This window comes from Buteo buteo, chromosome 13 (assembly GCF_964188355.1).
Source record: "Buteo buteo chromosome 13, bButBut1.hap1.1, whole genome shotgun sequence".
NCBI lineage: Eukaryota > Metazoa > Chordata > Aves > Accipitriformes > Accipitridae > Buteo > Buteo buteo.
This window is the reverse complement of record NC_134183.1, coordinates 9,328,652-9,342,726: the sequence shown is the minus strand read 5'-3', so window position 1 is coordinate 9,342,726 and position 14,075 is coordinate 9,328,652. Positions and strand designations below refer to the sequence as shown.

At 39.8% G+C, this 14,075-nt stretch overlaps 1 protein-coding gene across 13 annotated transcripts in view; it reads left to right on the top strand.

Moving 5' to 3' along the window:
- DENND4A (DENN domain containing 4A) overlaps positions 1-14,075 on the top strand; it is a 63,953-nt gene that overhangs the window by 40,160 nt on the left and 9,718 nt on the right. For all 13 annotated transcript variants that reach the window (XR_012652703.1, XR_012652704.1, XR_012652705.1 and 10 more), the window contains 6 exons: positions 173-317; positions 2,057-2,176; positions 3,772-3,912; positions 4,840-5,933; positions 6,858-7,068; positions 13,896-13,990. Coding sequence is in view for 10 of the 13 variants with exons in the window: in XM_075044615.1 (XP_074900716.1) it covers positions 173-317; positions 2,057-2,176; positions 3,772-3,912; positions 4,840-5,933; positions 6,858-7,068; positions 13,896-13,990 (1,806 nt within the window). In the remaining 3 variants the exon portion in view is untranslated. The remainder of the gene's footprint in view (positions 1-172; positions 318-2,056; positions 2,177-3,771; positions 3,913-4,839; positions 5,934-6,857; positions 7,069-13,895; positions 13,991-14,075) is intronic.

Below are 14,075 nucleotides of genomic sequence, written 5' to 3'. Positions count from 1 at the left end.
TCTAGTAACTGAAAGAAATACAAGACAGAATAATTGTGTTGTCTTTGTTTTTGTAGGTTTGGAAGTCTACTTTATAACTGCCAATGTAACCCAATTTGAAATTTAAGTTAATGATTTCATACCTGACTGTTCCTTACGATGACTTTACTTGACTCTGATATTTCCAAAATAGGCTGTTTTGGAAAGTACCTGGCCCTCAAGCAATCGAGGTGGCTATTTCCTATGGATGAAAATACGAAATGTTGTTTTAGGAATAGCACAGTTTAAAAAAGCATTGAAAAAGCTACCAGCAAGCACCTCACATACAGCCATTCCTGGTAGAGTATTCACATCCTTTTCTTTTTTTATTTTCATGCTGATAAGAAAAGTATTTGAAAAAGCTTTCTGTTGTGAATTTGGTGATAAAACCATTTTAGAGAAAAAAAAAAAGTTCTTGTATAATTTTTAAAAAACAGCTTTTTCATTTGTCTGTGAATCCAAAATAGGCTGCTCTTTATTTTTTGTATCAGCTCTTCATGGAGACAAGATATGAACCTCAAAGCGATACAATAATTATCCTAGTTCATACAATAGCCAGTCTCATAACTGGCAGAAAGTTCTGTCCAGCCTTGCCTTTTTTTTGGTTTCCCCCTTTTTGACGTTAATTAAGAAGCAACTAGAACTAGTCCTTGAGCTTGTAGTACTGTTTGCCAGTTCTGCATACCAACTGAAATGACCGTATTTATTTTTGTGTAGAAGATAAGTACAATATTTGAGGCTGTAAATTTTGGTTTTCTTTCCTTTTCTTTCCAGTAAAGATTTACGTGATGTGTTCAAATGGCTATATTACCATGCTGGTGATTACCTGTAGTTTGTGTTTTTCATAGGTGCTGCTATCCACAGTAATTATAACTTACTACTAGTAAGGCAAGATAGTACATTTTAAAGTATCAGCAATATAATTAGTTTAGTTGCCGTTGACCTTGGAAGACCTTCACAATATGTATGTATAAACGTATGAAGATCATCCAAATCATCTTTCCAGGTCCCTTCCAACCAGGGCTATTCTATGATTCCAAATACGTACAAATAAATCTTTGCCCTGACAAAAAGAATAGATATGATGACCTTATGGCTAGAGTATTTTTCCTAGACTCAGGAGACTACAGTCCTACTTCTGGCTCGCTATCACTATCCTTCTGGATTACCTTGAACAAGTTACTTTATTTCTGCCTGTTCTTCAAGTAGCTGACCTTCCTGATAAACCGCTTTTTTGAAGCAGCAATGTTGGTTGCAACTCAGACCATGTAAACTAAGGAAGTCTAATTAGTCCTTTACTAAGTAACTGTCATTTATATAACTAATGGTATTTGCTTTTGACATTATCTGATTTTTTGAGATTTCTTTGCCTGAAAGCAAATAGCTAAAATGCATGCTGACTCTTCAGGCACTCCCCAAATTTTTCCATAAATTCCAGAACATTATTTTGGTGCTGATGCTTTATAACAGCCTGGAGGAGGAACAACCATGTTAGTGTTAAGTAAATTTGGTTCTTGAAATCAATCAATCTATCACACTATATTAATTACACTTGGGGCAGTGTTATGTCTTAAGAATGACTGGATAGTGGCTTGAATGTTTGCTGGGGGGGGATTGGGTTGTGTTGGTTATTTTTATTTTAGTCTTATTTTGCAGACAGACTCATGGAGGAACATACTACACTAAAATGAAACCATGTTTAGATGCCTTTTAGAGTTCTTGAAAAGATGTGACATTTTGATCAAATAAACCAGGCAACAGATTCACAGACAAGCAGTGCTTTAGTACAGTATTTTAAAAGAAATGTTGCATATTACTCCTTGAATTTCACCCTGTAGAGCATTGCTTCAATGTTTATACTGTCAAAGTAAGCCAATCATGTTTCTCACTTTTTTTTTGTGGCAAAATGTTCACTGTTAATTGGAATGTACTTGATAAGAGGCCTTTGAATTGTGGATATTTAATTTATTCTGTTCAACAATGTCACGCTATTAAATACCATAATTGTCTTTATTCTGTCATTGCCCTGTTATGATAGGGGGACTTTCAGACTTTGGCAATAACACATCATTCAAAGAAGAAGCCAGGCAAGGCAAAACTTGTCTTCAAGATATACAAGAACAAAAGGAGGACAAGAGAGAGAGTGACTCCAGTTCTCGTATGTATCTTGTGAATACAGATAGCTAGTTCATTGTGGATAAATAGGGATTTCAGCAAAAGCTAAGTGGGGCAGATGTGGGGAGTTTTTTGGTTGTTTTTTTTGTTTGCTTTGGTTGTGGTTTTTTTGTTTGTTTGTTTTACAGTGAGTGTATGTGATAATGCCAGTTTATGCCCATGCCTTAAGTTCTTTTCTCTAAATGTAATTTTCTGGATGTCTAATGGTTTAACTTTTAATATTACAGTTCTTTTTTCCCTCCTCTGTTTCAAATAAGCGATAATGATAATATAAAGGCTTAATGGTAATTACAGCTTAATGTTTTGTCTTTTAAAAAAATTAAATTGCTTTATAGGCGTAATCTACAGGAAAGCCTTTTTTACCAGTCTGTTTTCTTTATACATCCCATAAGAGGAGAACAGCTGAATTTTTGCAGGTCTGTGAGAGATATCTAGGATATGTATCAGAAATGAGAAGGGCTTTGGATTTGCTGTGGACCTTTTTTTTTTTCTTCAGGTTTTACATCTGCTGCTCATGATTCCCTTAACTGCAGTTGAGCAGCATAGACTTTATGCAAGCATATAGCAGATCAGATTGTGTAGTAAAAATGTATAAGTACTATAGATTCCCATATATATTCATTGAAAATACTCTTCATAATAAATGTTCTCTTAATATAATTATTTAAATTTTTCGGTGTGCTTTCCCCTACTATTTGTGTTAACTATCCCCTTCTTAAGTAGAAGCGGTGTAAAAGTATGAGAAAATATGGAGCCAGAAAAGTTACCTCAGTGTTTTCTTTTCACCACAGTCTTCCTTCTAGCATTAGTGTTTTTTCTTCAGTTTGCTTGAAAATTTGTGCATTACCCATCATAAGAACATACACGTAAGATGGCAGGCAGGTTATTTAGGTTTAATGAAACTTTTGAGGATGCAGGAAATCTGAATTCTGCTGAGAGCTTGTATTATTTTTAGCCCTAATTAAGACAAGTTTGTGGCTCTGTATGGTAATATTATGTGCTGGAAATGTTTTGTACTTTTGAAGACAACTTGAGAATATTAAGTTGCTTGAATACCTTTAAAGAAGTAGTTGTCTGTTTTGGATAGCCACCTGACAACAGAACTTGTCCTTCATATCTAAAAGAAGTGAATATAAATACTGCAACATTTGCTCCACTTCTCTTGTGTAGTCATGGTCTTGGGGGTAATGGGATCTGTATGAATATAGGTTAATTGGCCCTGAGCTCTTTCAAAGGCAGGAGAAAATAATCTTATGCCTGTCCTTTGCAAGTGAACAAGGGTGGTATTAGTCTCCACAGCACCACAAATTTTGGTATGCAAGTACTTGTTACTTGGACTCTGTGTACAGAAGCTTATAGAACTTCCAGTTATAAAAGTAATGCTAGGAATTAAATATCCATAGTTCAGTTGTTCCATCTTGAAAACATCTACGCAAGTAGATATCAGCCTATGCATCATGGGATGTGTACAGCATGCTGTCACTTAATCCTGCATAAAACATCTAATAGGTGATAGAAACGAGATTTAAATTAAGTTGCTTTGATTCTAAAGAACTGTCTGTCCTTTTCTACATACAGTGTCTGAAGTGGAGAGTGCAAAAGGGAGTGGTGACTGCCTACCTAAACTAAATTATCAGAACTCGAGTAATGCCAACGCGGCTTCTAGCATAGTGCGGCTCAATGGTACAGTTGACAATACAGTAGCAGAAGCTAGCACGGGTGAGTGGAAGAGGAAATGGATTTTGATTCTTGTGCGGTTTTGTCTATGTATATTCTATTTCTAACAAGAGCTTTAAGCAGTGTGCCTGAGTTCTGTTGTCCATAAAACTTACAGTATTTTATTGGTGTAGTGGCAGTGGCCAATGAAATTTGTGGCAGCAACTTTGTGGGACCAAGTTTAGGCTACAGTCTGCATATGCTGTGTCAGGGAGATGTGTCTGAATATTCTGCATTTCCAGATTTTTTTTCTTGTTTGCTTTTTTTTTTTTTTTGCTACAATTAACATCTGCTTACAAAATCCCAGGTCTTGATTTTCTTATAACTTCCAGAAACTGATAAATTCCTTCAGGATGGACAAGAGGTTTCTATGCAGTACAATTAAAAGAAACTTTCAGGCATTTTCACAAGTCTTTAGTAATGTCAAATCTGGTTATTATAATACTGTCAGCTGTGCTTAAAATACTGTAATATCATACTTTAAAGACTGCATCTTTATGCTCTGGCAAAACAATAGAGATTTCTCTGTTGATAACTTCTTTTGTTGGCTCTACTTCTAATTCATCAGGTTAGAAAGTGTTGCCTTTTTTCACCATTTCTTAGATACCTTTGCTGTCCCTAGCTTTCAAACCTCTTAAAAATGGAGTAGGTCTCTAAAAGAGGAAACCAAATACATCTTGATGGTGTCTTTCAAAGTACTCTTGAGTTGTATGATTTGACTCCCTTTTCAATGTTTTATCGTCTGACCCTTCCTAAAAGTTATGAGCATGGTCAACTCAACTTTTGAACCACTGGCACAATTAACATAGTGAATTCCAACTGTGTGTTGTAAATTGTTTGAAAGATGAGACAAATTAGCATTCTTTTGTAATTTTGTTTAGTTTATTTGCATAGCAAGAAATAAAGCACCTTGTTTCATCTGTTTTTCAGAGAGTTCTGTAGGATTGCTCTTTACATCATCTTTTGAGGATGCCAGTGAAGCAGAAGTTATAAAAAGTAAATCCTTAAGGAAGAGACATAAAAGCGCAATAGAACCTGACTTAAGGGAGATACCATGGGAAGGCAGGAGCCGTAACCTGAGTGGAGATGGCTTGGTGGGACTCATGATAAATAGAATCAATCAGGAAGCAAACCCTGGAGAAATTGTTGAAAAACTAGGAGCTGATGCCAAAATCCTGTCTAGTGCATTACAGAAAAGCATAAGGCCAAAAACTCTTAATATCAGAACTTCCTCTTTAGGTTCTAAGAGAGAAAGCCTGGAGAAAGAATCTAGTGATGAAGATGCAGCTTTTGATTGCAGTTTTACAGATAAAACAGAATCTCCTGTTATCTTTGACCTGGAAGACTTGGATGCAGAACCTGAAACATCTACAGCAGTGAAATCCTCCAGTGAAAAATCTAGAAGGCTGCAAAGAAAGAGCAGCTTTCCAGTAAAGCCAGTTGAAAAGACAGATGTTGAAACTGGATTTGATCCACTGTCTCTGCTCGTTGCTGAGACGGAACAGCAGAAGGAGGATGATGATGAGGAGGATGATAGAAGTGTTTCTACTCCATCCGCAAGACGAGATTTAGCTGAAGAAATAGTCATGTACATGAACAATATGAGCAGCCCTTTGTCAAGTCGTGCCCCAAGCATTGAGTTGCAAAAACCCTATGATGACAGAAATGCTAATAAAAAGAGCCCAACAGTAATCCAACCTTGTAGGAGGTCCAGCCTTCCCCCAAATTCCCCAAGGCCATCCAGTCTTACCAAATCCAAGAGTTATCATGCAAAAAATGAAGAAAGGCCAAGAGACAGGCTGTGGTCCTCCCCAGCTTATTCCCCAAACAGTCCAGCAAAGGAACAGCCACAGGATGCAAATAGTGCATTAACACTAGTGTCTTCACCGTCATTCAACTTGGATATGTTGTTAACACCTAAGTTTGATGTTCTAAAAAGCAGCATGTTTTCTGCTGGAAAAGGGGTTGCAGAGAAAGCTAGCAAGTGGTACTCAAAATTTACAATGTATGCTGCATCCTCAAAGGTAAACTTTTATTATTTCCCCCCCCCCCCCCCCCCCCCAAAAAAAAACAACCCAACCCCTAAGTTCCTATAAATTAAGGAAAAAGCTTTGTAAAAGTTTAATCACTGACTCCTATGCGACGAATCCCCCCCATTTGAATGACATGCATCATGGTAGACTATGTGCATTAAGTTGTTTTAATCATGTTTGAATTGCTAGGATCCTAATTTTATTGTCCTGAATCAAGCAAAATTTTGGTATAGCATGGATTCAGAGTGTATTTAATGGGAAAATATAAGTATATTGCAGTGTGTTGACAGGGCAGAGAAGACTGCTCTGCCTTCCCTTATTTACCTAAAGAAAAAATACTTAAATAAAAAATGTTTTTAATTCTTTACTGCTTTTACGAAAAAAGGGAAGTCTGCTTGTATTGATTACCAAAGTGATTTAAGGCTAATTTTGAACTGAGGTCATTTGGTTTAGAAAGTTTTGCTGCTACCAACTCAAACCAAGACTCATTTTGTTCGCAGTCCTTGGGAATGAAAATAGATGCAGTTTGCTGTTGTTGTATTGTCCTAACAAAACCAATCTGAGACTAATTACAGTGTTAATGATGCTGTGCCTATTCTAATGTATTCCTATGGCTGCTGCTAACTTTTATAGCAATGTTTGAAAAAATTTATAGGATTAAAATGTTTAAGTTTTCATTTAGATATTTTTTATTAGAAGAATCTTTTAAAAAGAATTCTCATGTAGCTACTTAACCTTGAGTGAAACTTGCCTTGTTTTACATCAGTTCTGAATACAGCTCTGAGCTGAATGATTTTTCCAAGGAGGGAAGTTCATGCCTTGAGTTTATTGAGACAAAGAAGGATACCTCTTATTTTCAGAAATATTTTTGCTTTCCTTTTCGTTTTCTCAGTAGAATTCGTTTTCTTCTCTCAGGATCAAAATTCAGATCGAGCAAGTGTTTCATCTCTTGGAGCTCTGGACTCAGAATCTACTTCTCTAACTGATGAAGATGTCTGCAATGATTTTGAAAGTGCTTCTCCTCAGGAGAATACCACATCAGAAATTAAGGGTATTGGCCTCAGCAGGACAAGCCTAGAAAGCACAGCTTCCCACGATGGCTCATCAAAACAATTTGACCAGTGTGGTAAGAGACAGCTTTTGCATTGCATTCATCAATCTGAACAAAAATCTTCCAGTTTTAGAAGTTTTTCTTTCATAATTCTCAGTTTGGGATCAGCCTAGTCATTAGTCCTTTTTGTGGAAGAAGTAAATTTTTCTTTTCCTACCTGAAAACTATTACTCATACAGATATGTCCATACCTATGGATATTTTTATTGTAGAACCTTGTTTTGGGTGTTCCTTCTTGTGGAATAACTTGCACAGTAACATCCTGTCCCTGAATAAGTTTCTGGATGTTACAGCTATGCAAATAAGAGCCCTTGGGTCCTTCAGTATTCATGTAATCATCTTATTTGTGTAAGCTATGAATCTCCAGAAAACATCTACAAAAACTTTCAAATGGTAATTTTTAGTCTGATTTTGTTTTCTAAATGTAGTAGAAATATTTTTTGGAAAATTGTTATAATTTTTATAAGCCAGTGTTGAAGATGATTATCAGACAGACTTTTTTTTTTTCCTAATCTGTGCTGGATAGTTGGTAGTGACTGTCATCAATTTCTGTGCTACTGTCCTTATGGAGAGTACCTACTGTCCTAAGCAGAACCAGGTTGAAAGGAAGATCTGTCTGCTTAGATCCCTCCACTTAGCACCTAGAAGAGCATGCCCAGCTTTGGCTTCCCAGTTTGTGGGATGTGGAGGAACCAGAGAGGGGCAGTGGAGGCTGCCATCATGGCCAGGGGGTTGGGGCACCCTGAGGCTCAGGGGAGCCTGGCTCGTTTAGTGTGGCAAAGAGAAGGGTCAGGGACATCTGCAGTCACAAGCAGCACCTCTTATCCTTCCCCGGTTTTTGCACAGTCAGAAAGTGTGGATATGAATTACTTAATCTGTAAAATTTGTTTCCAAGCTGTCACGGATCCTGATTTAGGAGTGTTTTCGATCATTTAAAATCACCATCAAAAGTATTGGCAAAAGTGATTTTTAACAGGAATTTGTAAAAGTGCCACTTACCAGAGTTTGATGGCAAGGTTCACTCTATTACTTACTGTATAGAAGAGACATACAAAAGAAAATCAAGTTGGAGTTGATTTAGAATGATTTACACGGAGACAGGAGATGCAAAAAAGTAAGGGAGACCCTCCCGTTGAGTCACGAGGTTCAGGGTGGACCCCCTTGCTTTCTAAACTCCTTCTCGGAGAGGAGTCTAGGTGCGGCTGGATCCAGACTTAGTCCCAGACTTGGTCAACGGTTTATGGCTAATGGAATTATATGTGCACAATCAATCCTTTAGATCACTTAGTTAGGAATTCAAAGTTCAGCATGCTATTAATCACTTACCTTCTGTCCAGGCATCCAGTGCTAGTTCGCTCCAAAGTTCGAACTCTGGATTTCCCAAAACAGAGTCTCAGGCATCGAATCATATAAATAATTTAATGGAGTGGTACAGCAGCAGGATCCGCTCAAGCTGGGTGCCTCTGGGGACGGACCGACCCGAACAAAGAAATCCCTGGGCAATTATACCCTTACAGACTATTCACCCGCCCCTCACGCGCTCCTCACGCTCTCTTCACGCGCCTTCCATGCGCCCTTTGGTCCAATAGTGATTCTGGTCTGAGATCTTCTGACCCCTTATTGGATTCCTTCACTGTCTCCAGACAGGCTGTTATCTTGTCGCGTTGCAGCTGCTGTTGATGGTTGTAGCCTTGAAACCTCCTTATTTTCTGATTTACGCTGGCTCTGGAGGCCCCTGTTTTGACTAAGTAGGTACATGTTCAGTACAAGTTCAGCAAATCTAGCTACTCATGCGAAGTAAGTAAAGCCTAAGCAAACAGCATACTAAATCACACAACATTATAACTCTAAGTGATTAATTCTATTTTAAAACTTAGTTATTTAAGCTAAACGACTAATACCTCTTAACATTGAGAGGCATCCCTGCTCAAGGGAGAGTTGCCTGGCATGCAGTCCAGTTGCCGTTGAGGGAGAACTCAAATTGGACTCATCCAATGATCTGTCATTGGTAAAGGATCTCGTTGCTTCAAGGAGCAACCTTGAGAGGTGTTCCAGCTCAAGGGGAGATCACCGCCATGCAGCCACACTGCCTAGCAGGGGGAGCTCAAAGAGGGCTCGCTTAGGCTGTCATATTTATGGGATAAAGTGGTCGGCTCGTAGTCAAATTGCACACAACGGCAGAGGTATGCACGAGACTCCTTGTACCCACAACTTCCTTTGTTCTCGCTGTGTCACTCTGCTCCTTTGTGGGTTTCCTAGAGGAGTTCTTGGCCCAGCTACGGCTCAGGCCTTTACCTCCTTTGGAGCCTGTACCAAACGACTGCTAGTTTGGTTAAGGGGGGGTGGAGTGCACCCGTCACACTCCACCCCGTGACTACAGTCAATCCACTTATCAACTCATAGAGTGGTAGTACGGTTACCTCTTGCCTCTATGTCATAAATATGTGGCGTTTTGCAGATCAGTGGTAAGAGTCCAATTATTAGATAAACTGTTTGGTTTAAGTGCCAAATTAATGTTATTTATATACTATGTTGGCACACTTGCTGCTCCACAGTAAGCTAACAGCTTTTAGTATTAAATATTACTATTCGTTAAATCATTGGGGTATTCCTTATGATGAACAGGGAGTATTTGCTTAGTTATGTACCAAAACTTTACATATAAAATGATTATAAGTAGTAAGCATAATATTGTTAGAGTTAACAAAATCACAACTGGTTGAAGCATTAAATTCAAAGTTCCCGTTGCTGTTGGTGACCATCCAAGAAGAGTTTCCCACCAGTGATGTTCTCCATAAGTACGTGTTAGTGAAGTCTTCAACAGCAGTAGGGTGATATATCTTACTTTCATCTTGGAGGAGGCTGCAAGACAAAAAGGTAAATAGGCTGGTCTCGGTGGGGTTTTCCGGACAGGTTACCCCGTTAGAAAGAAGGAAAAATCTACCATGTACTAACTCTATGTTTTGCACTACTGTTATCTGTAGCTTCCCAGGCAAGCGGGCCACAAGGTTTAGTTAGTCATAGGTACAGTTCTAATTTGTGGTAAATTCACCATGACGGGTTGCCCTGGCTGTAATGCTGTCAGTTATTGTGGTACATTGGTAATCTTTGAATCAGGGAGTGCAGGGGCTGCACAGAGTACAAGCACTATAGCCTCCCGATTTTTATCAGGTTTAGGGTTGACATTTGAACTGAAGGACCACATGCTGCCATCTAGCAGGCACCAGGTTCAGCCATTCAAAACATCGAAAGACAAGATATTTTCATTGTGATCTTTAACTGTAAAGCGAATAGACCGCACTCGCTTCTTGCCTGGGAGCCATAAATTAATTTTCACGGTTGAGCACACAACACTTGCTCTGTTCATTCTGGAAATTTTAACTCTTTGCCGTCCAGGTTGCACATGCAGCTTCTCAGCATCCTGTTGTGTTAATATTGAAATTTGTGTTCCCATATCTATTAGCAGTTTCACCAATTGTTATCGAGGACCAACTGGAATCAGAATATATGGGCCATTGCTATTTATCCATTGATAAGATTCCACTTGCTGGACAGGCCGGCCTGGTCGCTGCCTTGGAATTGCTCATTTTTTGGCCTCGTGACCTGCAATTCCTCCTTAAGGTGTTGTCTCCCTTTCTAGGGACTGGCACCGGAGAAGTTGTAATATGCTCCTTCCTTTCACTGTTATCTCGTTTCTGGAATGCTTCAATCAGACTCAGGACAATGCCAGCAGGCTGCCTCTGAATCAGAGGTGTGGGAATGCCTAGTGCCAATGCTTTCTTGCACAGTTCATGTCTCCAGTCCCGAGGCTCTACTTTTGGATCTTTAGGCATATTCTCCCTTGGTCTAGTTCCTGTTCCCTGGGAGGGTGTTTGTTTTATTGGTCTCACTTGATCTCCTGTTCGGGGTCTTGGGTCTGATTTTCCAGCTAACAGATCATCCCACCCCATTTCACGGGCACGGTTTATAATGCTGTACATTAATTCTGCCCAGGTAGGGAGTTGGATGCAGGGGTCGTGGTTACCTAATCCCTTCTTGCATTCTGTGTCTCTTTTAATTTTATGCCGTTTTGCAATTAAGTAGGGTTTAAGAACTGCTGGGGCTCCTCTAAGTAGTGGTTTTAACATTACATAATCAATTGTGGCAGTTATTGGGATATCATTGGATTCTCTTTTATGCATGGCTTGTATGCAGGCAGCTTTTGTAATGGCTGTAGAGAGCTCGTTAAGAGATCTTATGGGGATTATGGAGGGTTCACCTCGCTCCGTAGCGTCTATGCCTCCAGCCCAATAAGCTACTCGGCTGGTGATAGAGTGGGATCCATTTGCTGGGTTGGGTCCTAAGTTTAAGAAAACTCTGGGACCCCAAAAGCCATTTGCTTCATTTCCACTCAGCTTTATTTGGTCTCCACCAGTTATGCAGACTCGCCACAAATACTCAGTTTCAGTTTCACCTGGCTTTCTGCTGAATTTTTCTCGTATATTTGCCAGTTGTAACGGATCCCAGGCAGTAGCTCGCACAGTACATCGTGGAACACCACTCCGAGATCCTTGAGACTGTTTTATGTTAGTGGTGGGTCTGGCTTCATATTCAGGGGGATTTGAGGGAAACAAAGAATTGTTCTTCCCTTGTTTGCTATGATCAGGGTCACCCCATGTATTTCCATCCTGTTTTTCAGTGGATGCAATTAACTTCCTAATCTGTAAAATGTCAGGGGGATGAGAAGTCTGCATAAGCATCATCTGAACCTTTTCTTTCAATTTTTGTTTTTTTTCCTTTTGTTCCTGTAACTGTTTCTGCAGCCGCTCAATTTTCAAGGACAGTAATAACTCAGCTGCCTTTCTGCCTCTGATTTCCCCTCTCAGATCTTGTTTTTCTCTGTTTAGGTTTTTCCTGTCCTGACAAGCGGCTTCTAGGCAGGTGCCTAACATCTTACAAATAATTTCTTTTCCTTTTTCATCCTTTATATGGCCCCCGGCCACCTTTAGCTGTTCTTCCACAGCTTTCCAATCATGCCAATTATCACGAGCCCATTCTTCTGAGAATCTGGGAGTCGGATTTATTCCATGCCTCTGTAAATAATTAGTAATACTACTTGCCATCCTGCTGACTATGCCAATTTGTCACAGAACCTGATTTAGGAGTGTTTTAGATCATTTAAAATCACCATCAAAGGTATTGGCAAAAGTGATTTTAACAGGAATTTGTAAAAGTGCCACTTACCAGAGTTTGATGGCAAGGTTCACTCTATTACTTACTGTATAGAAGAGACATACAAAAGAAAATCAAGTTGGAGTTGATTTAGAATGATTTACACGGAGACAGGAGATGCAAAAAAGTAAGGGAGACCCTCCCGTTGAGTCACGAGGTTCAGGGTGGACCCCCTTGCTTTCTAAACTCCTTCTCGGAGAGGAGTCTAGGTGCGGCTGGATCCAGACTTAGTCCCAGACTTGGTCAACGGTTTATGGCTAATGGAATTATATGTGCACAATCAATCCTTTAGATCACTTAGTTAGGAATTCAAAGTTCAGCATGCTATTAATCACTTACCTTCTGTCCAGGCATCCAGTGCTAGTTCGCTCCAAAGTTCGAACTCTGGATTTCCCAAAACAGAGTCTCAGGCATCGAATCATATAAATAATTTAATGGAGTGGTACAGCAGCAGGATCCGCTCAAGCTGGGTGCCTCTGGGGACGGACCGACCCGAACAAAGAAATCCCTGGGCAATTATACCCTTACAGACTATTCACCCGCCCCTCACGCGCTCCTCACGCTCTCTTCACGCGCCTTCCATGCGCCCTTTGGTCCAATAGTGATTCTGGTCTGAGATCTTCTGACCCCTTATTGGATTCCTTCACTGTCTCCAGACAGGCTGTTATCTTGTCGCGTTGCAGCTGCTGTTGATGGTTGTAGCCTTGAAACCTCCTTATTTTCTGATTTAAGCTGGCTCTGGAGGCCCCTGTTTTGACTAAGTAGGTACATGTTCAGTACAAGTTCAGCAAATCTAGCTACTCATGCGAAGTAAGTAAAGCCTAAGCAAACAGCATACTAAATCACACAACATTATAACTCTAAGTGATTAATTCTATTTTAAAACTTAGTTATTTAAGCTAAACGACTAATACCTCTTAACATTGAGAGGCATCCCTGCTCAAGGGAGAGTTGCCTGGCATGCAGTCCAGTTGCCGTTGAGGGAGAACTCAAATTGGACTCATCCAATGATCTGTCATTGGTAAAGGATCTCGTTGCTTCAAGGAGCAACCTTGAGAGGTGTTCCAGCTCAAGGGGAGATCACCGCCATGCAGCCACACTGCCTAGCAGGGGGAGCTCAAAGAGGGCTCGCTTAGGCTGTCATATTTATGGGATAAAGTGGTCGGCTCGTAGTCAAATTGCACACAACGGCAGAGGTATGCACGAGACTCCTTGTACCCACAACTTCCTTTGTTCTCGCTGTGTCACTCTGCTCCTTTGTGGGTTTCCTAGAGGAGTTCTTGGCCCAGCTACGGCTCAGGCCTTTACCTCCTTTGGAGCCTGTACCAAACGACTGCTAGTTTGGTTAAGGGGGGGTGGAGTGCACCCGTCACACAAACTACCAACTGTTGTAAAAGAAGAAGGCTGAACATACGGAAATTCTATGTTGGTAGATTTTATTTTTGCCGTTGTTGGTGCTTGGCAGATGGCAGACTCACAGTCCAGCTTCACGTTTCTTTCTGTTGAATATATCTTATTTGTTGCATCTTCTGTCACACATTTTAGAACTGCAGTGTTGTTTGACCAGAAAAACAATTTACTGAAAATGCATATTTTGAATAACTAATACTTTGGGTTTCTTCTGTTAATAGGTTCTCTCTCAAGGTTCCCTTTACCTGACAAATCAGAGTTGGTATCTTCTTGCAGTACAAGTAGTACCAGTGTGTTTCAGAACTACGCTATGGAGGTACAAGATGATTTATTGTTTTTTAATTGATATGCAAAAGCATAGTTCACAGCTTAAAACTAATCCAGTTAAAAACAGATAAATA